The following is a 13,951-nucleotide window of genomic DNA, read 5'->3' as shown; positions in this document are numbered from 1 at the left end:
TTGTGCACCGTACCTGAGGATCGCTATCAAAGGTTGTCCTAGGGCTTTTACATGCATATCCACTTAAGTACACATGTATCTACATGTGTGTGTGTATACTCAAGCACAGGCACACAGGAGTGTGTGCATGCAGGTGCATGCATGCAAGACCAGCATAAAAGTGATTTGGCACGAACCAAAAATGGCCACCCTCACCCTTGGGATTGAGGGTCAGCAAACGCTTCCCGGGTTATGGAAACTGTGCTGCAGCCTTACCTGTCCAAAGCTCCCGTCCTACTCTGCAGCCCAGAGGCATGCTGCTCTGCCCGGTGGACCAGGTCACGGGCTCTTCGTTTGGACATCTGCATGACGAGGTCATCTACGTGGCTCCTGATTTTGCTGGCCCACAGAAGGAGCTCATCTCGGTGATGTTCCAGCTGCTGCGTGGAGAGATTACAACGGACACACGTGACTACTTAGCTACGAGTGTGCACGTATCCATTGGCGAGGTCTGTGGCTGCTCTGGCAATGGCAAGGGCTGTCCACATAGGAACTTACTGTTAGGATGTCTTGTGCAGCAGCTGTATGAGTCCCCGCAGTGTCCACCCATTCTCTACCCTTGGCAATGAGCTCTGAGGTCACGTTTTGTTCTTCTTGAACTCGTAGCTTTTTCTCCTGCATCAAAAATCGCCGATTGAGGATAGATCATGAAAGCAAGTCAGCACCCGATTTTGGCTCGGAGCACCACCTGAAGCCGGTAGCCAGGCTCACTTTGTCCGGAGCTAAAGTTGGTGTTATCTACAAACAGACCTGTGCAGTTCTAACTCCTACCTGAGAAGGAGACACTGAGACTCACCCGGAATTCTTTCAGGTTGGCCTTGACGAGGAGCAGCAGGAGGTTGCTCTCCTGGGTCTTGCTCCCAGCTTCCCTGAGGAGCTCCTCTGCAGCCTGCAGTTCCTCACTGTGGTTGGAAAGGAGGCTGCTGGCTTCCTTCAATGCCTTCAACTTTTCCTGAGGCTTCTGAAACCTTTTCTGAATCCGTGACAATAAGTCTTTAGCAGCCCTGATGAATAGAAATAATTCCCTTAGAAAGTAAATAAAAACAAAGTTTGGCTATTATAAATAAGGCTGCTATGAACATAGTGGAGCATGTGTCCTTATTACATGTTGGAGCATCTTCTGGGTATATGCTCAGGAGTGGTACTGCTGGATCTTCCGGTAGCACTATGTCCAATTTTCTGAGGAACCGCCAAACTGATTTCTAGGATGGTTGTACCAGAGTGCAGTCCCACCAGCAATGGAGGAGTGTTCCTCTTTCTCCACATCCTCACCAGCACCTGCTGTTACCTGAGTTTTTGATCTTAGCCATTCTGACTGGTGTGAGGTGGAATCTCAGGGTTGTTTTGATTTGCATTTCNCTGATGATTAAGGATGTTTGTTCCTCAACAGAGGAATGGATACAGAAAATGTGGTACATTTACACAATGGAGTACTACACAGCTATTAAAAACAATCAATTTATGAAATTCATAGGCAAATGGATGGATCTGGAGGATATCATCCTAAGTGAGGTAATCCAGTCACAAAAGAACACACATGATATGCATTCACTGATAAATGGATAGTAGGCCAGAAGCTCAGAATATCCAAGATACAATTTGCAAAACACAAGAAACTCAAGAAGAAGAAAGAAAAAAGTGTGGATACTTGGATCCTTCTTAGAAGGGGGAACAAAATACCCATGGAAGGAATTATAGAGACAGAGTGTGGAGCAGAGACTGAAGGAGTGACCATCCAGAGACTGCCCCCCCCCCATCCATCCCATAAACAACCACCAAACCCAGGCACTATGGCAGATGCCAACAAGAGCCCGAGAAAGCTGTCTCTTGAGAGGCTCTGCCAGTGTCTGGCAAATACAGAAGTGGATGCTCACAGCCATCTATTGGATGGAGCACACGGTCCCCAATGAAGGAGCTAGAGAAAGTACCCAAGGAGCTGAAGGGGTTTGCAGCCCCATAGGAGGACCAACAATATGAACTAACCAGTTCCCCCAGAGCTCCCTGGGACTAAACCACCAATCAAAGAAAACACATGATGAGACTCATGGCTCTAGCTGCATATGTAGCAGAGGATGGTCTAGTCGGTCATCAATGGGAGGAGAGGCCCTAGTTCCTGTGAAGGTTCTATGCCCCAGTATAAGGGAATGCCAAGACCAGGAATGGGAGTGGGAGGGTTAGGGGGAGGGACAGGGGAAGGGGATAGGGTGTTTTTGGAGAGGAAACTAGGAAAGGGGATAACATTTGAAATGTAAATAAAGAAAATATCTAATAAAAAATAAATAAAAAGAAAAAAGAAAGCAAAAACCAAAAGGCCAGTGGGCAAGGCTATAAGTATCAGTACACTCCTCCGACTGATAAGACGGTGAGTGGCTCCACTGTGCAGGCCAGGTGACTTAGAACAAGCACTGAGTTCCTGCCGGGAGTATGGCATTCAGATGAGTGTAATGGATGACCAGCACCCAGTAAAGCTGAGGCTACTGAATTTCTAATGGCTTCCCCTGGCAGGTATATCACCTGCACTGCATGTCCCCTACTGGGGAAGCGGGTGTAGGGTACCTCCCGTGCATTCCTTCCAACACATCCTCACAGACTCCTCCCATCTCATTTCTCTTCTGGCTGCACATCCTTAAGGAATCTTGGCCATAAAGTCAATTACACGTCAAGGTCCAGGAGTTGCAGTGAGCTCCTGACATAGCATGGAAATGAATGGTATAGGTACCAAAACTGTTTACCCAGACTCGGGCACCAACCAGGAATTTTACAATGATTATAAACTGGTAAAATGATGATAAATAATTCATGACACTGGGAGAGGGATTATCTATGGAAACTAGATAGTGGGTGGCTGGAGAATACACTTTGAACTCTCCCTGCTATTTAAAATAAAAGTGCCCTTCATCATATAGATGGAAGAAAGAAATATAGATTGTGACTTACAGCTTTATTCCAAACAGAAAGAGAGCCACAGTAATACAGGAGGCTGCCCCAGAGGACCCAGCCAGTGGGGAGGTCAGGGGACAGGGCAGGCAGAGAGGGGATGGCGCTATTTTCCATGTCTGACATCAAATGTATACTCAAAAGTGAACTTTTCCTAAGTGGTCTAGAGGTTCTGGTGGGCACAAAGACTCTACTATTTCTCTGGGTGTTGCCAACTCCAGACACCATGTTTGCATCTGGGGCTCAATTCTTTCTGTTGAGTGAACAAAGGAACTGGCAGTTGCGGGGAGCTATGAGAAAGGGGGCGTACTGCAGGATGACTGAATCTCAAGACTGCCAGCCTGGGAATCTGTATGCTTAATAAGCTCCTTCAGAGGCATAAATTCTGTCCTATGTGGGGAAGCCAACATCCTCACTGCATAGATGGGCATGCTGTGTCCTTGGTACCCGCTCTAGCATCTTGCTACTTTATAACACCCAGTTCAGTTTTCCCAGGGCCTCCCCAGATTCATTGACCCAAGTAACCACGAGACCTTGTTCCAAACCCTATCTAAACACAAGCCTTTCCTTTTAAGTTCCAGTTACTCAAAGCCACGCCGGTCCCCCCCCCCCAAAAAAAAAAAAATGTGTTCAAGAACAAAAGGAGATGTGACCGTGCTATGTGTGTTTCAGGGAAAGCATGTGGTGCTTTATATTAACATGCTTGTGGAACTAATCCGCAAACAAGCCTTAGGCGTCCCCAAAGTGGGGATGATGAAGTGATCTAGCTCCACTGTCTACTCTGGTAAGGCAATAATACCCCGACATACAGAAAAGGGGGCACATAATCTTCTTGGAGGAGCTCAGACTGTAATCCCAGCTTTTAGGAGGATGAGGCAGGAAAATTTTAAGTTTTAGGCCAGCAGTGATCCGAAGTGAGACCCTGTCTCAGAGTAGAAGAGAAAAGAGGAAAGAAGGGTGCTGAGAAGAAGGAGGGGGGGAGAGAGGAAAAAGGAGAAGGGGAGGGAGTGGGAAGGTAGGAGCAGTAGGAAGCAGAGGAGGGTTAGGAGGAAGAGGAAGAGAACTTGCAGAATAAATGTTAAATATTAAACATAGCAATATGGAAAAATAAGAAACACGGCTTGCCTGAGACACTGGTCCCATGATAGTTCACAGTAACAAAATTTACAAACGCTTCACATGCTACCAGGAAGAGCAGAGCTTTAGGGAGTCTTGGGTAAGTGATGAAAACAATCCTGAAACTTCCTGACAGAAAGCCAATGCCAGCTAATAACTGTGTGAGGAAAAAAAACTAGAAAAGGCCTAGGAAGGAAGACACAAGTACCCCAGTCCGTGTACACCATTCTCCGGGGTCACACACGAGGGTTCATGAGGGCTTGTATGACCAAGTTCAGGGTCTCGGACAGTGTCCAGCTTATGATCTGGTATCTTACTCTATCCCTTTCTTGACAGATTACTTTGTCCTTGATCTATACAGTAACAGTTCACCGGGCTCTTTAGTGCGTAGTACGGAAAAAATAATCTAGAGTCCCAAAGGGCCTACTGCACAGGACCAGTGATGGATGGCACTGATTTCACTTACTAGGTTTCTATATTTGGAGGGCAGGTGCCCCTCTCCTCCTTTCCTGGCCACCGGCCTCTCTCCTCTCTGGCAATGTTAACTCTCCGTCATCCCTTTTCTCCATCACTTCCCCCTGCTCCCAGCATCCAGATACCTGGTTCTCACTGATGGTGTTTCGACAACACGGCGGGACTTACTTGAGCTCAAGGGTAGCATTCTCCTGCATCTCTGTGAAATTCCTCTTCTTGATAAGTCCCAGCAGAGACGAGATGTTCTGGTGCATGCTCTGAAGGGCAGACACGGGTGGCTGGAAATCCTTACGCGCCGTCTGATTCAACATTGCCACCTTTTCTGTGATCTCTGCGAAGAAGATTCATCACCGAGTAAGTCTCTTCTGGGTAGACAGTGGTGAATGGAAGCGTGCGGGATGTTTTTTTTGGTGAGAACAGCTCTGAACATCTAGGCTGGATTGGACCTCTAAGCACCCTGTGCACCCCAGTGTTCTCGGATATCTCCTAACAAGCCTAACTCCCCGGGACCGGGGATTCCTGGAGTATTTAACGGTTGTGTTCCTCTACAGCCACAAACCCATAAGGGCTGGCTCTGTGTTCACTACCATGTCGCCCTGTGCCTGGGCAGACATGGACTTTGCAGCAATATACTCCTGTATAAAGCAGTACCAACCCGGCACCACTCTTTCACTGAGCCCTTTCTTGTTCTGGTCCTTCTCCTACTCATGCCCCATAAATCTCGTTGGCACTGCCTTCGGTGCCTTGTCAGCTTCACATCATCGTTCTGAGTGAACAGCATGGATATTTTCTAGTAGCCAAGAAACTGACAACGGCGTGCTAGACGGCGTAAGAGAGCAGCAGAAGGTACTCTGAGAGAGGGTGGTTGGCACCAAGCAGGAGCCCCAATCCTGTCAGCTTTCTTGTGGGTAAGTAGGCATTTCAACTTTGGTGGAGAGGGGTTGGAGAGATGGATCCAAGTGTCAGGCATAATATAGAATAGAAAACTGGAAGCACCCTGCGGAAGCCGGGGGGGCCTGAACACTTCTTGTCCTATTGGGTGTTCCAGTCCCTTAGCCCTAGGAGGCCCAGTCCCGTACTGTTCACACACATCACATGGTGACCATGACTCTGACTATCTGTGACCGTAAGTCCCCAGTGGAGTGTCTGCCCACGCTACCTTTGATGTTTGCATGCAGCTGCTCAATGAAGGTGGCCAGGGCTTGAGTCCCATTGGAAGTTCGCTCCATTTCGGCGTTCACCTTCTGACGACGTGCTAACACTCTGGTGAGCTGAGCAGACCGGAAGGACTTGGGGTTAACTACTCGAGTGTCACTCACGCTTCTGAACTCCAGCTGTTGCCTCTTTTAAGCAACAAAATAGATCCAGGACTAACAATATATGCTATCTTGAACCAAGGTTAATATTTCTGGGCTCAAATTTTGACTAGGTGGGTATCACTTTAGACACGTGCACCATGAGAAGAGATGTTTTACTTTTATAAACAATCTAAATGGCCAGCATACAAGATGCTTCCTCCATTCCTATTGCAGTGGTTCGCAACCTTCCTGATGCTGCACCCCTTTAAAATACATTTTCTCACATTGAGGTGACCCCCCCAAAACCATAAAGTTACTTTTGTTGCTACTTCATAACTGTAATCTTGTAGCTGTTACAAACTCCAATGTAAATATCTGTGTTTTCTGACGGTCTTAGGTGACCCCTGTGAAAGCGTCGTTTGACCCCTAAAAGGGGTCATGAGGTACAGGTCTCAAAGCCCCACCATATGGTGAAAGCCCTCTATCCACATTAGCATCCAATTGGAGTCACTGAATGGCAAGACAAATGACTCCTGAGCGCATTCCACACTGACTCCTTTGCTTGGGAAGTTGAAGGAAGCAGGATGGTGTTCAACAGGCGGCCCAGGATTCTCACAAACTCCATGACAGACTCAACTTAGGAAAAGGGGGATGGCTCAGTTATCTTGTAGCATCACTTGGGGTAAGAGAAGGTGAGCAGCTAGTAGACCACCCTGTTTCTCCTCAGCACCCGGGACAACAGTGACCAATCAGGAGCCTTTTCCTACTGCAGCAGGGAAGCTGGGGTTAGAACGGTCTCTTGATATGTGTCTGGTGTCCCGCTAATCAGAACCTCTAGAACCTGCCAGGTGGGACCCAATGGCTCCCAGGGGCTGTGCTGACAGGCTGACTGGAGCCGGATCTTTGTGGAGAGAACACACCTCCTTTTGCAGATTTTCCGTTTGCTCTGCAATCCCTTCAAGCTGGATCTCCGCCCGAATCTTCTTGGCATTTTCCTTTAATAAATACCTCTAGGAAAAACAAAAGACAGATATTACATGGCTAAAGCAATTATACCACCAACCGTGTCACATTTAAAGTATTCCATTCTTCAGAGAGTCATGGGCTAATTGCTTTTTTTGTTTGTTTGTTTGTTTTTTGTTTTTTTGGTATGCGGAAAGACATCCCAATTTCTTTTAAGAGTTACTTAAAAGAAAAGGACTCGTGTTGGGTCACCATCAGCCTTCAATTACGTCAACGTCCCTCCATGGTGCTGCCTTCTGTGTGGCTCCTACAGGGACATAAATTCAAACTCTGGTCTCTTAAGTGGAACCTGAGACAGGTGGCATCTTTGTAGACCAAATACAGCTTTATTTGACTATCAAAGTTGTAAACTCTTAATGACAATTGTCAAAACATAAAGGAGTGCTTACCAGGCTAAAGTTAAAATGTATCCAATAAGAAGCCATCACAATGGTTTATAATTAAGTGCTTAATCCATTCCAACCTTCTAACCTCTTTTCTTGTCTGCCTAAAACCTTCCACAGTGCTCTAGAGCAGTTACATTGCTAGTTAGGAAGGGTGTAGGTACATTGCCCAATTTCCCTCTGTTGGTTAAAAAATAGAAACAATTCTGTTCAGATTCCTACCCTCCAAAGAGCTTTGGATACAAATGCAAAGCACTGTTAAAGGATCAGTGGGTAGATTACATTAGAACAAACCAGTCAGGCTTAGTTAAGATCTGAGTCAACTACTTAGTTACCTGATAAATTCAGAACACAGCTATATCCCTGTGACCTAACTGGCAGAGCATACCACTTATTGTCTGGATGTATGATGGTTGGACTAGGAATTGAAATATCTCTTCCATCCTGTCTTTTGTAGAATTTTCTAAATGAACGTAGACGCCCCCCCCCCCATCTTTCAGAAACACATTTGGCTATGTAATACAAAGTAATATAAAAATATTTGCTAGGGCTTATCAGCTCCTCCCCAGTACCAGTGTGTGAGTATGAGTCTGTGAGTGTGAGCCTAAGTGTTGTGTGTGAGTGTGTGATATGTGAGCACGTATAAGTATATGTGAGTGGATGAGTGTGAGTGTGTGTGTGCATGTGTGAGTCTGTGAGTGCCTGTATGACTATGTGACTTCATGTGAGTGTGAGTGTGCATGTGTGAGTGTGTGTGAGTGTATGTGTGTGTGTGTGTGTGTGTGAGCGCCTGAGTGAGTGCATATGTGAGTTCATGTGAGTGTGCATCTGTGAGTACGTGAGTGTGTGTTTGAGTGCATGTGTGCATGTGAGTGTGTGAGTGCCTGTGTAAGTGTGCGAGTGAATGTGTGGGTGTGGGTGTGAGGGAGTGAGCACACACTAAGGGGAAAGCTTCTATCTATAAACTAGTACTTAGTAATGATCATCCGTCTTACTTCATGACACAGTGAATAGATTATTTTAAATTATAATGTGGAGGTAAAAAATATAATTTAGCAACATTTTTCCAATCAGAATTAGCATTCCAGAGGAGAGTGTTGTCTCTGAGTCAATTTCTTAACTTTTCTTGCTTTTTTTTTTTTTTTTTTTGACCAGATCTTTTGGTAAAATATACACCAAGGATTGACCCTCGGAGACTTTCATAGTCAGCCGAGGAGGAAGACTATTTTTTTGTGTCCTGGAACTCTAATTAAAAATAACAACATGTATCAGAAAATGGTTCATCTTTGGCATAAACCAACACTGAAGCAGACATGGCCGAGGTTTATTTCTAGTATTTGTGCTTGGCACAGCTTTTTCAAATACCCAGAGGTCTGTCGGGGCAGGCGGTGCCACCTAATTCCAGAAGGTGGGACAAAATCCGCGAGTAGAATACCCAAATATGTTTCTGAGCAGCAACTCCATTAGAGCTCCCAGAAAGTCAAGCGAAGTGTGGGTTAAGGTCACTGTTACTGGCCACATGGGGGACTGAAAGGTTGGGGAGAAAATAACTCCCCCACACTCCTTCTCCTTCAGTGACAGCTGTTCCTATCCACCATCTCTATATCCCCTAGCACCAACCTGGAAATATTTAGTTGTATTTTCCAGACTTTCCAGGATTCCGTAGGGAGCAGGGGAAACGCCCGTGAGGTTCAGAGACAGAATGGCATCACCAACAGAATCCAGGTCGTTCAGCAAAGGACCCACACACTCATCATCACAGGCTTGAAGAGAACACAGGGAGAAAACAAAGCTAACACAATAGGCTTTGATCCCTGAGCTACACAAGCCATGGTATTGGAAGGAGAACGCACACTCGGGGCCCCATGAATCCTACAAATCTCATTCACATTCTTGCCATGGGGGGAGCTGCAATTCTCAGCCAGGTGACCGATCCCCCCCCCAAAGTCACACCCTCAGGGTCACAAAGAAAGGACAGGGAGCCCAGGGGTCAGCACTCCTCCCTCCCACTTGACTCTTCATTCCTCTTAATTGGGACTGGTTACAAGAGTCTGCAGTTCCCCTCTAGCCTTGTCTCCACAGTCTGGGTGTTCCAGGACTTCCTCTGCAAGGACAGAGGGCAGTGGAGAACAGAGTGGGAGTTATTTACTGATCACAAACACAGAAACAAAAGAGAAAACCTTTTCCACCGCGTATCACGGAGATAGCATTCCAATGGCCCACTAAGACTTCCCAGGGGGACCTTGTCTTGCCCTTGACAGAGACATCCATCAGAACTGGAGGAAACTAAAGAGGCCTGAGATTTGGGCAATACAAATGACAACCCCACAGGGGTGTTCTCTTCCAGTCTGACTGATCCTTGGTTTCGGGAAAGGAACAATTGACACTGCTAAATGATGCAGTCAAGATTAGTAGCTGGGTGCCTTTAATCGCAGTCAGTACTTGGGAAATTGAGGCAGAACTGTGATGTTCGAAGCCAGCCTGGGCTATATCTCAAGAGACTACCACAGTCAAAAGTGTCTTGGCTTATTCATGCACAACTAAAGGTTCAATTCAGTAGGTTTAACGGCAATATGTGTTCAGGAAATGTAACAAAACTTCAAGTTATAGTGTAATGTGTGGTATTCCACCGACCCCGTGGGTGCTGTAGCCAGGTCCCTCTTCAGTGAGGAAAACCCAGCTTTAGGCACACACACAGGAGAATCACCTACAAACACAGTCGCTCTCCATCAGGATGTATCTCGGCAGGCATTCCTCACAGCGGAGCCCTGTAGCTCCTGGCTTGCAGACACACTGCCCGGATGCACGGTCACAGTCACTGTGGACAGAGCCTTGAGGGTTGCAATCACACTTCCGGCAGCTGCCACCTGCTGCTCGCGGGTTACCATGATAGCCTGCAGAGCACCTACAGAAAAGAGGCATAGGACAGAGCTGTCTTTCCAACCAGGCACACACACCAGCTCTGCCCAGGGGCAATCACCTATTTTTGCCAAAGGAACTGCAGAGCACACACTCACATTAGGAGACCTCGCTATGGGATAGCAAGGTGGTCCCTCATCTGTACAAACACACACATTTGTAGTGACTCCCAGATTGCTATCATAAGCATGCACCATATGCTATAAAAGGAGCAAGCGTCCCTATCTGACTCCTTGTGACAGGCCAGCCAGCAGCATACCTTTCACAGTACTGTCCTTCATAGCCGGGGAGGCAGGCATTGCACCGGAAATCACTGTCACCCTCCACAACACAAGTAGGGCTGAAACTAAAAGAAAAAAAAATTTTTTTTTCCAGAAAGTTTCAGATATTGGCTTCAAATCTTTCTTAAATATTTATTCATTCTCACTGTTCAAAACGTCACATTTCATGGCTAGATGAGCTAGAGCTTAAATCTATAGAACAAAAGGAACGTGCGTGCAGGATCATGGACACAAATCTCTTATCTCCAGTGTTGGAAGAGGCCCTTGTTGCAAGGTGGCATTGGGGGAGTACTACATAGATCAGTCTCCTGGATTATAGCTAGCTAACCAAGACAGCTTTCCTAGTGAAAAGGCACCTTATTCTCAGAGGAGGCTCCCGTATTTATTAGCTCATGGCAGAATCGATAAAGTGTGGGAAATGGAAAGACCGCATCTCGCTGGTCATCACAGCTCCACAGGCTCTGGCAATGAGCAGAGAGGACCAGGCGCAGAGAAGCTGAGCTCTGGGGGAATGAGTGGCAGGCTGGGCAGCCATTCACAGACCAGCAGAAGGAACCTGACACAGCCACTTGGCTGGTTCTTGTCCTGCGCCACCTGCAGGCGGGAGTGGGTACCTGCCAGCTACTGAAACCTCACCCAAACCTAGCAGGGAATCTGGTCTGGTTCCTTGGCAGGGGAGAAAGCTGGATGCCCACAGCAAGAGTTCCCAGCCCTGCACTACCTCTAACATCTCTCTCCTTAAATGACAAGGCATCAAGGAAACACAAATGCATAAGACATAAACCAAACGATCCGGGTCCACTCCAAGTTGTTCATTCTGGTACCTCCTGGGTAACCACTAAGGGTTAGGGAGATGCTTAACCTTTCTTGATGGAAGAAACAAAGTCATTATCCAAACCGCGTGGAAATATGGAAAGCAAACAGTGAAACAGGCTTGTATGCACGTCTCTGAGTGCACGTAACCACTGTCCACAGATGGGGAATACACATACAGAATTTTTTTTTTTTTCCAGAATGGTGCCAACATTGTCTAGTCAATAGTATAGGCAGTACAATGGCCCCCAAATAAGTTATTGACTGACAGAGTCACATCATGTATCTTTTCTCAGGGCTTGTGTGTTTCATCCTAGGCATATGCATACACAACCCTATTCCCTTCTATCGAAAGGAACTGAACCTCATAGCTGAGAGCTACAATTTGCCTTGAAAAAAAAAAAAATCCCAAAGGCCTATTTGTACACTTGGCTCCATTCTAACCCTCCATACCAATACAATCCTATTCAAAAAGCCCGAGACTACACGCTTCCTCTTAGCATGTGCTTAGCATCTCCCTACAGGGACGGCACTAACAGGGAGCAGTCAGAGTCCCCCCATAAGTGGATAGAGCTGCTGTGTCCTGCTGCCTCAGCCCAGGCTTACCTGGAAGGGGGGTGATGAGGACAGGTGCACGGGGTACAGTCTCCAGGCAGCCCAATCACCTTCCCGTAGTAGCCAGGAGCACACAGCTCACAGTGGTCCCCGGATGTGTGGTGCCTGCAGCTCTGAAGCCCCACATTTCAAAGGAGGAACAATGGAAACGGTTAGACACGGACGTTACCAGGTGACCATTCTATAACCAACCATGTTTCCTATCAGCGAGATGACCTTTAATTCTTAGGGAAGATGGGGCATTTCTCTTCATATTCCCTAGGGCTCTGGAAGCTTTTCCAGATCTGTGACCTTTATTCACTCTAAGACTATATCAAGTCATATAGCCTAGAAACTGCCAATAAGATCTACGGAAGGAGTGCAGGCCCGGCACCCCAAAGCAGTCAGGACTCAGATCCCTGAAATGCAGATCTAAAGTAGATAGAGACCCAACAGTGTACCCACATGCCAGCTAGGCCTTGATGTGATTTAAGTGAGAAGCATCTTCTGTATTTGGGTGTTTGGTCTCCAATTGGCGCTGCTGTATGAGGAGAACTTAGAGAACATGGAGCCATGCAGGAGGAAGCGAGCCACTGGGGCTGACCTTCTGAGAGTTTAAGGCCTCGCCCCATTTCCAGTTCACTCTCTGCTTCCTGTGTGTGGGCGACGTGTGACCTGTCTCTGAGCTTCCTGCTCTGGCTGCTACGACTGCTTTGCTATAAGGACTCCCCGCTCTGGAACCAAAACTCAAGAAAAAAATAAAATCTCCCTTTTATTACCTCACAGTAACAGAGAAGTAACTAATTCATGATTTGTATTCAAACACAGGCAGCTGCGGTGGCTGAAGAGAATGAGCCAATGACTTATGGAGGGAGGACACTCGGGGCAAATTCTTTTAACAACCAAATAAACATCAATTAACATCAATTAAAATATGATGTTATTAGTTGAACCAGAGACCTTACTACAAAATAAACAAACAAACAAAACCAAAAAAACCAAAAATCCAAAATCAAAAGAAAAATCACTAACTGGACCACTCAGAGCTCCCAGGGACTAAACCACCAACCAATACATGGAGGGAACCTGGACTCCAGATACATAGGTAGCAGAGGATGGCCTTATCTGACATCAATGGGAGGGGAGGGAGGCTTGATGCCCCAGTATAGGGGAATGCTCGAGGGGTGAGGTGGGAGTGGCCTAGTGGATGGAGGAGCATGGTCATAGAGGCAAAGGGGATGGGGAAAGGGGGATGGGATAGGGGATTGGTGGAGGGGTAACCTTGAAGGGGGATATCATTTGAAATGTAAATAAATAAAATGATTGATAAAGAAAAGAGTATATAAATGCATGCTTAAGCTCAAAGTGCAAGCAATTTTTATGACTGATTCTATTTAAAACTGCGCTGTGCCATCTTTGCTCCACCCCTGTGCACACAGTGCCCTATATGGCACAGCTGAAGAGGGGAGGCACCAAAGCCAGAGTCCCAGAGAGGGAAAGTCACCCTTGCTCTGCCTTTCCCCCTTAACAGCAAGAAATAACAGAGCAAGAAATATTTCAAAACTACATTTAGAGACTCTCGAACTAGAAAATACTTGACCATTTTTGTTTTAAAATTTTATTCCCATTTCAAGGGAAAAAGATAGGTTTTTGTTAGGATCCACTTGGCCTCGTAATGGGTCTCCCTTCAGCGGGGGTCTCTGTGATCCCTTAAAAAGTAAACTGCAATAAATACTGTTTCGCTGACATAGCGTGTCAGAGGCAAGGACCAAGTACTAGAAGATGAGACAGGACAGGGACAGCTCTAGGTGTTCTCCAGGGAATGTCAAGTCCCCTAACAGACAGTGGNTTCTAGCCTCCTGATGGCTGTCATTCTAGAGAATGACAAGAGCCCTGCTCCTGAGGAGTAGAGTTGAAGAGACATAGTTGCTCATGGAGACTCAGAACAACACTTGCCAGTGCCCCAGTGATGTGAGGAGGTTCCCAAGCCTTCTAGGTAGAGATGGCAGCAAGGACCTCCTGGAGGACCTGTCTGGTCCCTAGCCTTCTCCTTTTTTTTTTTTTTTTTTTTTTT

At 46.6% G+C, this 13,951-nt stretch overlaps 1 protein-coding gene across 1 annotated transcript in view; it reads right to left on the bottom strand.

Annotated features, from left to right (window-relative positions):
- Lama1 (laminin subunit alpha 1) overlaps positions 1-13,951 on the bottom strand; it is a 122,344-nt gene that overhangs the window by 30,890 nt on the left and 77,503 nt on the right. Inside the window, exons 30-39 of the mRNA XM_021217542.1 lie at positions 11,890-12,011; positions 10,449-10,535; positions 9,982-10,175; positions 8,891-9,033; positions 6,785-6,874; positions 5,726-5,837; positions 4,735-4,897; positions 836-1,043; positions 538-654; positions 256-419 (exon numbers count right to left, since the gene is read on the bottom strand). Coding sequence (XP_021073201.1) covers positions 256-419; positions 538-654; positions 836-1,043; positions 4,735-4,897; positions 5,726-5,837; positions 6,785-6,874; positions 8,891-9,033; positions 9,982-10,175; positions 10,449-10,535; positions 11,890-12,011 — 1,400 coding nt within the window. The remainder of the gene's footprint in view (positions 1-255; positions 420-537; positions 655-835; positions 1,044-4,734; positions 4,898-5,725; positions 5,838-6,784; positions 6,875-8,890; positions 9,034-9,981; positions 10,176-10,448; positions 10,536-11,889; positions 12,012-13,951) is intronic.

The sequence above is a fragment of the Mus pahari genome, chromosome 18, assembly GCF_900095145.1.
Source record: "Mus pahari chromosome 18, PAHARI_EIJ_v1.1, whole genome shotgun sequence".
Lineage (NCBI taxonomy): Eukaryota > Metazoa > Chordata > Mammalia > Rodentia > Muridae > Mus > Mus pahari.
The sequence above is the reverse complement of the archived record's forward strand: the minus strand, read 5'-3'. Positions and strand labels throughout refer to the sequence as shown.